Source organism: Uloborus diversus, chromosome 1 (assembly GCF_026930045.1).
Source record: "Uloborus diversus isolate 005 chromosome 1, Udiv.v.3.1, whole genome shotgun sequence".
NCBI lineage: Eukaryota > Metazoa > Arthropoda > Arachnida > Araneae > Uloboridae > Uloborus > Uloborus diversus.
The window spans coordinates 173,441,718-173,455,238 of NC_072731.1; the positions used below are offsets into that span (position 1 = coordinate 173,441,718).

The 13,521-nt window shown below is 33.1% G+C and overlaps 1 protein-coding gene across 1 annotated transcript in view; it reads left to right on the top strand.

Annotated features, from left to right (window-relative positions):
- LOC129223117 (protein ABHD11-like) overlaps positions 1-13,521 on the top strand; it is a 33,934-nt gene that overhangs the window by 3,498 nt on the left and 16,915 nt on the right. Inside the window, exons 2-3 of the mRNA XM_054857686.1 lie at positions 1,968-2,121; positions 7,136-7,309. Coding sequence (XP_054713661.1) covers positions 1,968-2,121; positions 7,136-7,309 — 328 coding nt within the window. The remainder of the gene's footprint in view (positions 1-1,967; positions 2,122-7,135; positions 7,310-13,521) is intronic.

The following is a 13,521-nucleotide window of genomic DNA, read 5'->3' on the forward strand; positions in this document are numbered from 1 at the left end:
GTTTATGAAAACATAACTTTCTTAAGAAATTGTTGCACTGTCCCTGCAACAAAGTACATTAATATGAAGAATGAAATTAATTCATTGTAAAAGCGATAATAGCTATTACATATTTGCTTTCTGTCGGAATGTTGAGTACGTACAGTAGGAGCAGCGTCCAAGAACTAAATTTGATTTTCGGGTACGCATAGACTGGAAAGCTTGTTTTGCATTGATAAGTTGTTACGAGCCGAAGAAGTTTTGAGCTACAGTTTTGTTACCCAATAGCGGTATTCATTTTCAACATGAAACAAAAATTTATTGAGTGAATCTGAATCAGAAAATTTGTTTAAAGCAGATGAATTCTGAAGTGCAATTTGATTCATACTCGGAATGGGTCATAGGTTTCTCAAATGAACAGTAATTGTTTTTATAATATCACAAAACAAAATCAATTCAGGAGTACTCGAAGTTCTAAAAGACTTGTTGAAACTTTCGAGTAATTGGAAGTTCCTTTCCCATCAACCTTCTCAAGAATATAATTTTTTTTTTCTTTTCATGTGTTCAACAACTATAGTTTGGATAAAATAAATTGTTAGTACCACACAAAAGTATCTTTACAGATAATAAATTTTATTAAGATACTTCGAAAAAGGAAGTTATTTTTGACTGCTTACATTGTCTTAGTGCATCTTAAACCGTCATTAAGTATTAAGTTTTTATATATCGAAGGCCCAATTTCTTATCTCTTGATTTCAGTTCATATTGCTTCCAAAACGTCTTTTCATCTTAAAAGCAGATTATATGAGTCATCCAAAAAATAAAGGCTACTTTTTTCAGTTTTTGGCAAAATTTTAAGTCTCACAAAGATTATTAGTAATAAAAAATTAAATTGTTGGCAACCGCAAAAAGTAGCCCAATCAGCTGCTTCTCACGTAATCGCGCAACACTACACAGAAAGGAACACTATTGTAAATGAGTTATCCCCATCATCATAAGCTGATAAACAAAGCAATGTGTTAAAGGAGAAAAAAAAAAACTTTTTTTTTTTTTTTGACTGCATTTTTATGCATAAAATGGAAACCAAATTCTCGTAAAGCTTCGACATAAAAGGAGTACGTTCGAGATATAGAGAAAACTTTGTTTTGAAAACACTAAATTATTTTAGAACCGAATGAAAAATTCGTGAGAAAGGAATGTTCATGTCGTAATGCTTCGAGTTATCGAGAGTCGACTGCAGTTGCACTGCGTTTTCTTCATAGAGATTGTTTCCGGCAGAAATATCCTTAAGAGATCAAATAATTCTACGTTGTTCTCTTTAAGCAGGGAACACAAAATTTTAGCGTTCCTTTTAACTATGTTGTTTTGTCTCTCACAATAAATGTGGTTACTGTTTCCCTTTGTGTAAAAATAGTCACTTCGTTCAGTTCACCAAAAATATCAGCAAAATATTTATCAACTGCCGTTCCTCATGAAAAACATTGATAACAGATGAAAATATTGATGCCTTTTGTTCCAGTTGAAAAACCCTTATTTCATCTGGAAGTTCATACAACCTTCTAAAAACTTTTGTTTTAGATAGCCAGAGAACGTCATGTGGAAAAAGTAGTGATTTGTACTGCTTACCCATGTCTTCATAAATCTTGCTAAATAGTCTTGACAGCAAAAAAAACGAGATTTGACAAAAAAAAAAGTTTCTGAAGCTTTACTAAGAACTTTCCTCAAGTCAGATAGTATTTACTTGATTATGCTGGCATGGTTATGCAAAACACTATGACGCCTATTTACTTCAATTAGAGCGACATTTTAGATCCTCGATATTGGTTATTTCTATTTTTTTTTTTTTTTTGAAACTAGTGGAGAATAAATTTATGCAACGGTTAACTTGCAGTGGAACCCTTTTTATACTTCTGCGGAACCCAAAGGTCCCGCGGAATGCACTTTGGGAAACGCAGGACTTAATCAATAATTTGGTTTCTTTATTTTAGTTACACTCCGATAAAACTAGCCCATTATATTGCTGAGCCAGAAAATGGAACAGATGCCCAACTGTCACCAATCATTTTCCTTCATGGACTAACTGCAACAAAAGAAATATGGGAGAAAATTCCTCAAATAGTAGCATCCAAAACGAAAAGGAGAGTAAGTTCAAATTTTCTATTTTAACGGTCAGCCTTGTAACTTCATTAAATTTTGCTGAAAATTTACTCGTAAATAAGCAGATGTATCAACAAAATTCATTAGATTTCGTCAATTTGATCGGAAGTAGGTGTAGACTTTTTAAACATACTTTGGTAATTATTTGCTTTTGATATATTTGATACTCTCTATTTATCTCTTAAACTTATTCTTTGAATCTATAACTTCTTGTTATGAACTAGATTCACTCGAAAAACATCTGGTTATTTTTAAAAACTTATAAAAATAATAACAATTTTAGTTTTTTGGGAAATAAGGATTATGAATGACAATACGAGGGTAGATCCAAAAAGAAGGTTCCCATCAATTTTACAAATAGACAAAAAATTTTATTCTAATAGAAATTTACATCGTTGAAAGATGAAACTTTCTTCTATTTTTCTACATAATCGCTATCTTTTTCTATACATTTTTGTAGAGGGTGCTCCAATTTCTGTATCCCAATATCATAGAACTCCTCCGCCTAACCGCTGAAAAAACTTTTAAACCTCTTCTTTAACTTCATCGTCACTACGGAAGCGTTGGTCACTCAAAACTGTTTCTTTAACTTAACCAACTATCAACTTAGACAGTTATTGTGCAACACTAGGAAAACTCAGGCGAGCTACAGGGTGTCCTGAAATAGACTGACTGATTTCAAAAATTTATAACATTAAAACGGTTAATGATAAAACCAATTCTTGCAGAAAATTCATGTGGTGGGCCGTAAATTTTTTTTTCTCCAGAATTCCAAATTTTAGTTCAAAAATTTTTTTTAGTAGATGGCGCTGCAGATAGTAAGCTTTTAATTCAAAAAGGAAGGATTGAAATTCGCCGGTTTTTTCCTCCGATTGTGACATGTGGTTGCATTCGGTGGTAGACAGTTTGAAAATACTGCTGTGTGATTGTGTTTATTTAAAACACTATTCGGAAAACAATGATGTAATTTTCTATCTTTCTTTGAATTATGATCTGCAGCGCCATCTATTGGAAATTTCTTGAACTAAAATTTGGATCTCTAGGGGACAAAACTTACGGCTCACCACATGAATTTTCCGCAAAAATAACTTTTTTATCATTAACCGTTTTCCTGTTACACATTTTTGAAAACTGTCAGTCTATTTCAGGGCACCCTGTATCAAGAATCGCAGGCAAGGACGACTGACAGCTGGTGTAACGCTGTTTCCCACATGAAACCCTACAACTTTTGACAGCCTTAGGGTGGATTGTCATATCCCACCCACCTTACAGTCCGGACCACGCTTCCGTAGTGACGATAAAGTCAAAGAAAAGGTTAAACGTTTCCTCAACGGTTAGGCGGAGGAGTTCTATGACATTGGGATACAGACATTAAAGCACCGTCTACAAAAATGAGTAGAAAAAGATGGCGATTATGTAGAAAAATAGAGAAAATTTTCATCTTTCCAACGATGTAAATTTCTATGAGAATAAAATTTTTATCTGTTTGTAAAATTGATGGGAACTTCATTTCTGGATCGATCCTCGTATAAAAATTACTGACGTGTGAGACGCGTACTGTATCTTGAATGACTAGTACAGTGTTAAAATTAAGTCTGAAATTTTACGATAAAAATTACTGGCATTCATGTTGCCAGCAACTTTTACCGTAAAATCCTATTTTACTGTAAAATTTTACGGTAGGATAAACGAGAGTTAAAAAAAGCAAAATGAGAGCAGAAAGTTTCGATCTCGGGATCATCGCATAGGCAGGCGGCTTTGTTGCCCACCGTACGAGTCGAGAAACATCGAGTGAGGGGAAATACGGTGTTATGTGCTTTGCACTCTAAGTCATGTGGTGTATCAATTGTCGCTGCAATCGTTTATGTTTTTCAGTACAATTTACTGTAATTTTTTTGTATATTGTAAACACTCCATTTTACAGTAATATTTGCCATAAAAAGTTTCCTGAGTTTTTAATAGGTACGATACGTGATTATATATCTGATAAAAGGCGTTGAGAGCAACTTTGGTAGCTAAATCCGTAACATCAATCCATTTTTAACGTGTTAGAAAACATTCTTTGCATGGAATCTGCATCAACACATCAAAAAGCATTTGCTAATAAGACTTTCAGTGGAAAGTAAACTCTCATTTACAAACCTCCTCTTTTATGCGCCTTCCGCCTTTTTCACTTATATGACGATTTTCAGTGGACCCGGCTCATTCTTTAGGATATTGTTTACTATTACTCTACGTAGAAGTTTTGCGCATGATTGCTGATCTCCAGAGATTCTGGTAGTTATTTAACTCATATCCAACACCGTCTAACTATATCTAGTCTATCCAGCAAGTCATTCATCTAGTTAGTTAAACCTTTCAGTAAATAATTTAAAGTAAGCCTGAAACTTAAGCCTGAATGTTGAGAAAGAAAGTTAAGCCTTTAAGTAAAGCCTGACAACTAAGCCTAAAAGTTAAGCGTTTACGTTAAGCCGGAAAATTAACTCGAAATTTAAGCTTTAAAGTTAAACCTTAAAGTTAAGCCTGGGAGTTAGGCCTTAATGTAAGCCTTTTACTTGAGACTTTTAGTTAAACCTAAAACCTAAGCTTTAAAATTGAATTTAAAAGTTAAGCCTTTAAGTTAACCTGAAAGTTAAATCTGAAAATTCAGCCAGAAAGTTAGGCTTTAAGTTAAGTAAGCCTGGAAGTTCAACCTGAAAAACATTTTAATGAAGCCTAGAAATTTAACTTAAAAGTGAAGCCTTTAAGTTAAACCTGAAAGTTAAGCATTTAAGAAAAGTTAAGCATTTAAAAAAATTAATCCTTTATTTTAAGCCATTCGGAAGAATTATCATCATTCAGCGGAAATTTGGATTTGGCAAAATTTGGAATTCAATTCGGCAAAATTATCATCAACCGGCGAAATTTGGATTCAGCAAAATTATTATCATTTGGCAGAATTTGGATTAAGCAAAATTATCATCATTCGACAAAATTCGAAATTATATTCGGAAAAATTATCATCATTCGGGGAAATTTGGGTTCCGCAACCTTATCATCATTCTGAAGAATTTGGAGTTCCATTCGGCGAAGTTTGAAGTTTCATTCCGCAAAATTATCATCAAAAGTTTGGATTCGAAAAAAATTACCATCAATCGGCAGCATTAGTCTTCGGCAAAATTATTATCATTCTGCAGAATTTGGAGTTCCACTCGGCGAAATTTGGATTCACCAAAATTTGGAATTCCATGTGATCAAGTTATCATTATTCGGCGAAATGTGCAGATCCATTCGGCGAAATTTGGAGTTCGGCAAAATTATCAGCCTTTATCAGCAAAGTTTGGAGTTCTATTCGTCAAATTAGGATTTTCCGCCCTCTAAAACATTTAAGTTCGGTGCGCCCCTCGACGTACACCGCAAAAAAGTGAAGAAAAAAAAACACGTTTTCGCCGATATTGAAAGCGTTTGCGCTCTTAATAACTCGACGAAAAAAGTCATTGTTGCCTCGAATTTCAACAATGGTCACCGCCTTAAAGCGCTAGTGCTCCAAATGCGGCCGTGGTTAAGTCTGAAAGTAAGGCCTAAAAGTTAAGCCTGTAAATTAAGGCTTTTTGTTAGGCCTTTTAGTTAAGCCTGAGATTCAGGCCTGATAATCATGGCTTTTATAGCTAAGCCTTTTAATTAAAATCTTTTAGTTAGGCCCTTTAGTTAAGCCTTTCAACTAAGCCTTTTAATTACGCCTTTTAGTTCAGCCTTTTAGCTAAATCTTTTGATTTTAAGCTTCAAAGTTAAGCCTTTTAGTTAAGCCTTTTAATTAGGCCTTTTTAGTTACGCCTTTTGGTTGGGCCTTTTAAGCAAACTTTTTAGCTAAGCCTTTTAATTAAGTATTTTAGCTAAGCCTGAAAGTTTTAAATATTTTAAGCCTGAAAGTTAAGCCTTTTAATTAGACCATTTAGTTTTTTACTAAGCCTTTTAGTTAGGCCTTTTGTTAAGCCTTTTAATTAAGCTTTTTAGTCAGACTTTTAGTTAAACCTTTTAGCTAAACCATTTAACTAAGCCTTCTAGTTAAGCCTTTTAACTAAGCCTTTGAGTTAAGTAATTTAATTAAAACTTTTAGTTAAGATTGAAATTTAAGCCTTTTAATTAAGCCTTTGTTGGGCCTTTTAGTGAAGCCTTTTAACTAAGCATTTAGTTAGGCTTGAAATTTAAGCCTTTTAACTAAGCCTTTGTTGGGCCTTTTAATGAAGCCTTTAAATTAAGCGTTTTAGCTAAGCCTTTATGCTAAGCCTTCTAACTAAGCCTGAAAGTTAAGCCTTTTTGTTGTGCCTTTCAATTAGGCCTATTAGTTAATCCGTTTAACTAAGACTTTTAACTAAGTTAGGTCTTTTAGTTAAGTATTTTATCAAAGCCTTTTAACTAAGCCTTTTAATTGGACCTTTTTGTTAAGCCTATCAGTTAGGAATTTTAGTTATGTCTTTTTGAGAAGCCTTTAAGTTAAGCCTTTTTGCCTTTTATTTAGCGATTCGTAACTATGCAATAACGTCAAAGGGAAGTTACTTTTAATGTCTAGCTAACAATGTAGTAAACATTTTCCAAATTCATGTAGAATCTTGTTAGGCATTTTAAAGGAAATCAAAAGTTAGAATTTTACTTTCACCATTGAAACATGGTTGGTAGTCCAATTAAGACAGGGAGATGAGCTGAATATGGGATCCACGAAACGTCTATGGATTTTTCCTTCTGTAAAATGTTTTGAAAAATAATTTAACTATAACAGCTTTGAATTTATTTGAATCTACTATTGTTATTTTCTTCAAGGGAAGAGCATAAACAATATTATAATACTTTCACACATTTGCAAAAGTCAGAACTAGAATATCAAATCATGAAAAATAAAATTTTAGTTTTAAGAGGGTCTAAAATTGACGAACTAAATGTCTAAGGTTCGAAAACGAATTCTTTCAGAAGATTTTAAAACGGTCAAAACAAAATCAGTATTTTTTTTTCTCTCCCCTTTTAGGCATATGTCGTTGATCAACGAAATCATGGAGATACTGAATGGACGGATTTATTCAACTTTGACATACTAACAGACGACTTGTTACATTTTATGGATGAAAAAGGGATTGAAAAAGCAGTGCTTATTGGACACAGTATGGGAGGAGTAGTAGCCTTAAAGGCAGCTCTAAAACATGTTTGTAGCGTTTTTTAATTCTATATTTCGACGTATCAGTCTTTTAATTTACAAATGGTGAACACTTTTCATTCAAAGATTTTTGGGTGCATTTTCAAGGTAAATAGGATGGTTAAGGTGGTTCAAAATTACGTGTAAAAAAAGTTTCTCCTAGATAATGGGACACCCCTAAATATTTTTAGATTTGTGGATAGTAATATACTGGAAGAATAGGGAAGTTTTCGATTTTTCAATATTATTTTTATATGATAGATATGTAAGAACATCATAGGTGAAAAAAATTTTGCGATACGATAAATAGTTTTTTTAAATTATTTTTTAAAGTTCAAGCGATTGTGACGTCAAATGGCACAGGAAGTGACGTCATACGCTCTTCCACCGCGGGAGAAGCCGAAGGACGTGCAGTTGACTTCGAAGACGAAACGTAAGGCTTACCTCCTCGCTTTTAACTCCTCGCGTTTCTGGAACATTAAACCTCTCATCCTCTCGGAAATATTCGAATACCATCATTGATATTACTTGAGGAAGATTATTAGATTGTGCTTTAACGAATCCGGCCCCCATAGCATGTTCAAAAGGATTATTGAATTTCTAAAAAATAAAAAAATCAGCGCGCTCAAAATGTCCTTAGAGAAAACAAGGGATCTTCGGTGGAAGGCTGCCTATGAGTGCCCTGTGACGTAAGATCGTCACGTTTCAGATAAGCGCACTTTTGCGCGTGGATTTTTAAAAATTCATTAAAAATCAATCACGGTGTTTTAAAATTCGGCGATGGTGAATTTTTTAGTTTTGAGGGTCAATTAACAATATCCAATAGTCAAAATATGAACATTTAACAGGTTGCAACTTCCCTATTATATCTTTCTATTTCAACTAAAACAGGGTGCTCAACCGCCGCACCCAAACTTCATACGTATGGGGAGGGGGGTTAAAAAAGTACATTAAACTGAAAAAACAATGCTACATATTATAATGCACACTGGTAATATGCATGTACATTGCATTAAAACAATGGTTTACAAAAAAAAAAAAAAAACAACTGGGAAAATTAAATGTTTCTAAACTTGTAGCATTTTTTATACTATACTGCCGTGTGCAGGTAAAGGGCAGTAACTTCAAATTTTTCTTTTTTTTTTTTTTTTTTTTTTTTTGTCATCTGTTGTACGTTAGCTTTACTGAACAAGCTCGCTTAATCGGTTTCCGCTGAAAAAAAGAGCGAAAAGACGTCTAATTACAACATTTCCCTATTGTTGGTATGAAATCCAAGACGCGTTTCTTCAAATATCTCAAAAACACATTTCTGCAGATACTGTCGTTTACCTGCACACGGCAGTATACAACGGCTAATGTTAAATTAAGGGGTCTTTGAGCACCCTCTTGAAATTTGAGTAAGAAGCTAAAACTTTCACATCATAATACTGTTACTAAGTCTACAGAAAATAAAGGGTGTCCTGGACATAAACTCGAAAAAAAAAATTGAGCCACCCTAAGGATGGTGGATGGATGATGTTGAAAATCGCTTAAAAACTTTAAATATTAAAAACTGGCAACGAGTTGCTGCGTATCGTTTGAGTCGCAGCGAGTTGTCGAGGCAGCCAAGACCTGCAACAGGTTGTTGCGCTTATAACGAAGAAGAATTAATTCTATGCGTGCAAAGAATTTCACAAATATATTTTTAAGTTGTAATAATGATCATCAGCAGCAGCAACTGCTCCAAGAATTAGGCAATATGTCTGTTCCGGCCTCATTGATCCATCCACTTTTTTTGGGGTCTGCCACGGTCTCTTCTGCCCTCAGAAGCATAATTGAGGGCAGCCCTAGGGAGTCTTGTACTCGGCATGCGCTACGTGATGACTTTTCCACTTGGTAAAGTTGTAATAATGTACAAGAAAATTACATTTTAAAACTTACAAAATAACTGAAATTTAACAAGTCATATTAATTTTATTACCGAAATGTATTCGCAATACCAATTAACACTCACTTAAAAGTTAAGATCTACTATAAGAGTCAAAAAAAAAAAAAAAAACTTTGGATACTTTTGAGCAATTGAGACAATGAAAGGTTTAATGCAAGAAGGGTATTTATTTATAGATGCAACACATAAGCTGATATCGAATATTTATTTACTAGTGTTCGCCCAGTGGTCGAAATTCGACCATATTCATAAATAAATATTTGAGAAACCTTGTATGAATTTAACTATTCCCAACATTTTTATTTCTACTTTTACTCTTGTTTACTGCATATCTGGAAACATACAATTTTTATACGTACACACAATAACAAAAGGTAATAATTTATTCCAATCTTGATTTTTGTCTGTTAATCTCAAAATATATGGATGAAAAGGAATATTCCGGTAATGGGTCGTTTCTGAAATTTTTAAAGTGTTTTTTTTTTTTTTTTTTTTGAAAGAGCAAGCTTAAAAAACATGGGTTTTAACCATTTTTTAAATAATTTTTAAAAATTTAATATTTTTTAACGCGCGCAGATTGAAATTCAGTTTTTGCGCTTCTGCACATGGCATCAAAAGCGATAAAATGCCATTCACTGATGCCATTAGCGCACAGCGTAAGTTATCACAGCGTGGAAAGGCGTTTGACAGCAAAGCGTAAACATTTAGCACGGCAATGAAGTAGCGCGCCAAAGTACATCACTTGTAAGTTGTAACGTCATAAAGATCACGCTTTAATTCCAAAATCAAACGTTTGAAATAGTAATAAAAAATAACTGTCGAGAAAACAAAAGTTTTTCTGGCTCCACGTTATTTCTTTTGCTTATTCTTTCAAATTCAGTGAATAAAAGTAGTACTTTTGACTGAAAAAAACATCCCCATTGAGAAATGGTGTGGCCCTCAAATTCTTGGCTTAAATAATTTTATTTTGGATACCATGTTGCTTTGTGCTAACCCTGTGCAAATCTCTTTGTTTACGAATGCAAAGGAAAAACATTTTTTGCGCTGGCATTGGAAACAAAAAAATCGACGCCAATGGATAAAAATCGTCAATAATACAATTGTTTTCGAAATATTCCCGTATGAAATGAAGCATCAAAACTCCGTATATACGAAAAATTTCTGTGTGAACAATATTACTTATAAAACGTCTAATATTACTGAATAAGTAGCTTCTTCGTCATTAGAAATATAAATTTCTAAGTATCAAATGAACGAACTCTACTTGTGGCAACATACAGTGGCTCCCAAAAGTGTTCGTACACCTACGATTTTCAATGAAATAGACCATTATCCATTGGTTAGAATTAATATTTCGGAATAGGTATTTTATTATAAGATCTATGATCTATATTTAACAAAACTGCATGAAAATTTTTAATAAAACATTAAAACATAATTTTTAAAAAATCAAAAACCAAAAATTGCCGGAAATTTTATTTCACAAAAGTCTTTGTACACTTTGAAAAAAATGTCAAAAAATTAGTAAATAATCTAACTTTTTACAAAGTTATTATTTAGTAGAACATCATGCAGTATCAACAAGAGCTTTTAAACGTCTGGGAATAGATTTCATTGTTTTTTCTTTCTTTTTCTGCGTAATTTCTGAGTAAGTGTTCAACCACAGTTTGAGTCTTACTGTTTCTAGCTCTATTTTCGTTTCAAAGCTGTATTTTCGTAATCTAGAAACCAGATATATCTAAATATGTTACATTAAGTTCAAATCTGGAGATTGAGGGGTATTTCTAAGCTTAAGGACAATTTTTGAGGCACCAAACGCAAACGTGTGCTTCTTATCGTTATCTCGATAAAAAGCAAAGTTGTTTCCGATTACCAAATTTTGGGCTAATAGTTTAAAATTGCTTTTTAAAATATTTAAATGAACAGCATGATTCATTATTCAATCAAAAAATTCCAAATTTCCAAGTCCTGATGCTGTAATGCACCCTCACACTAAAACACTTTCACCGTCCTGATTAACTGATCCAACGAAGTTCTTCAGATTAAATTCCTCATTTTTTCTTTTATTTACAATTATACAACAATTTAACCCCAAAATGTTAAATTTATTTTCATCTATAAGTAAGACGTTGTTCCAAAACGTTTTGGAGGTTATTTATCATTGATTTTGTGACGGAAAGTGTAAGCTTACTGTTATTCGCACGAACAATAAAATTTCTGCAGGAAGAGGTCCCATTTAATCCAGTTAATCAGAGAACTTGGCGAACAATTTTAAGTGAAAATTAAACGTAAAATGTTTCATTCAATTCTGCAGAAATTTTTTCAGCACTCAAATGTGTATTTTTCATAATTTTTTTAACTGTAAACCTCCGATCACGCATTGTTAACTTTGCCAGTTGACCTTTTCTTACCGTGTTTTCGATCCTATTCTTGTCTTTAAAGCATTTTATCAAGCACTTCACTATAGAATGGTATAAATTACGTAATTTAGAGACATTTCAAACCAATTTACCGCTACTGTGAGTAAACAATTCAAATTTCGAATGGTGTTTGTGGTGTTTTTCAAATACCAGTCATTTTAAAGTAATAAGCACAATATTAAGGAATAAATAAACAAAAAATTAAAGCCAAATGACTTTTAAGGGTCAACACAATGCAAAAATAATAAAAAACTAACATATGATAGTTTTAATCATGAATTTATTCGAAAAAATTTGAGTGTACGACGACTTTTGTGGTGTATTATTTCTCCGTCTCTTCATTTTTTGACAAATTTCAAAAATAAAGTCTGGCAATATTTTGAAAAAAACTACCGAGTGTTATTCAGAATGGCATAAGAATGGTGTGAAAAAAAAATTGGACTTCATATTCAAATTCAGTTTTGCGTTATTTTGGTTTTACTACAAAATTTCAAGGTGGACGAACACTTTTGGGAGCCACTGTATAACTGTCCATTCGAAAACACTGGACGTCGCAATAAAGGTGCAGTTTTAAAAAAAGGCCATCTTTGAGATTTGTTTATGGTTGAGGGCGGTGCATAACTGATGTCACACTTTTCAACATTTTCGACCCTCTCTCCTCTTTGTCAAAGTTTCGCAGTTAACCATACCCCTCTTCCTTTTGTCACATGTCACGCTGTTTACATAAACGTTCCTATTAGAAAAAGGCTTGTTGTCACATTCTCCCATTGTATGTCTCTCTTGTCATTTCTTTCCTCTCCCTAGTCACAAACTTTTATTATTTCGTGAACCCCACCTTAAAGCGGGACTTCATTCGTTTTGTGGTAACCGTATGGAAATATGTATTTCCCTACTCTTTGCTTACGTATGCAAAGAAAAAATATTTCTCGAAATGCAATTGGTGTCAAAAATTTGACGCCAATAGATGAAGAGCCCTCTCCCTTGTCACAAACTTACTATTTCGTGAACCCCACCTTAAAGCGAGACTTCATTCGTGGATAGCCCCTGTTTTGTGGTAACCGTATGAAAATATATATTTCCCTACTCTTTGTTTACGTATGCAAAGAAAAAACATTTCTCGCGCTGCAATCGGTGCCAAAAATTTGACGCCAATAAATGAAGAGCTCCAATTTTCCAATTATCAAAATCTTCCCGAATGAAATGATGTTGCAAAACTCAGATTATACGTAAAACTTCATGAACAATATTTCTTTAAAAAGTTTAATATTATTGATTAAGTTGCTTTGACCTCTTCCATTAGAAATATGAAATTTCAAACAGACAAATGAACGAATGATACTTGCTACATTAAAAATTGTCCATTCAAAAACACAGGACATCGTAATAATAGTGCAATTTTATTTTTAAAAAAATCGTTTTTGTGATATGTTTACGGTTTAGGAAATAACTGACTAATGCACTTTTCAAAATTTTTAACCCCTCTCCCCTTTGTCACAAAGTTTTACAATTCACCATGCTCCCTGTTCCCTTTGCCAGTTGCCACATGTCATACTGTTTTTTATAAACTTTCTTATCAAAAAAAAAAAAGGCTTGATGTCACATTTTCTCCATTGTATGTCCCTCTTGTCATTTATTTCCTCCGCCTTGTCACGAACGGTTAGAATTTAATGAACTCCACCTTATAGAGGGACTTTATTCGTAGTCAGCTCCTTGCAAATAGACATTTCTCTACTCTTTTTTTTTTTTTTTTTTTTTTTTTTTTTACGAATGAAAAAAAAATATTTCTCGCGCTGGCATTTTGGTGCCAAAACTTTTGCACCAATAGATAAAGTTTGACAATTTCACAATTATAGAAGTCTTCCTGAGTGAAATGG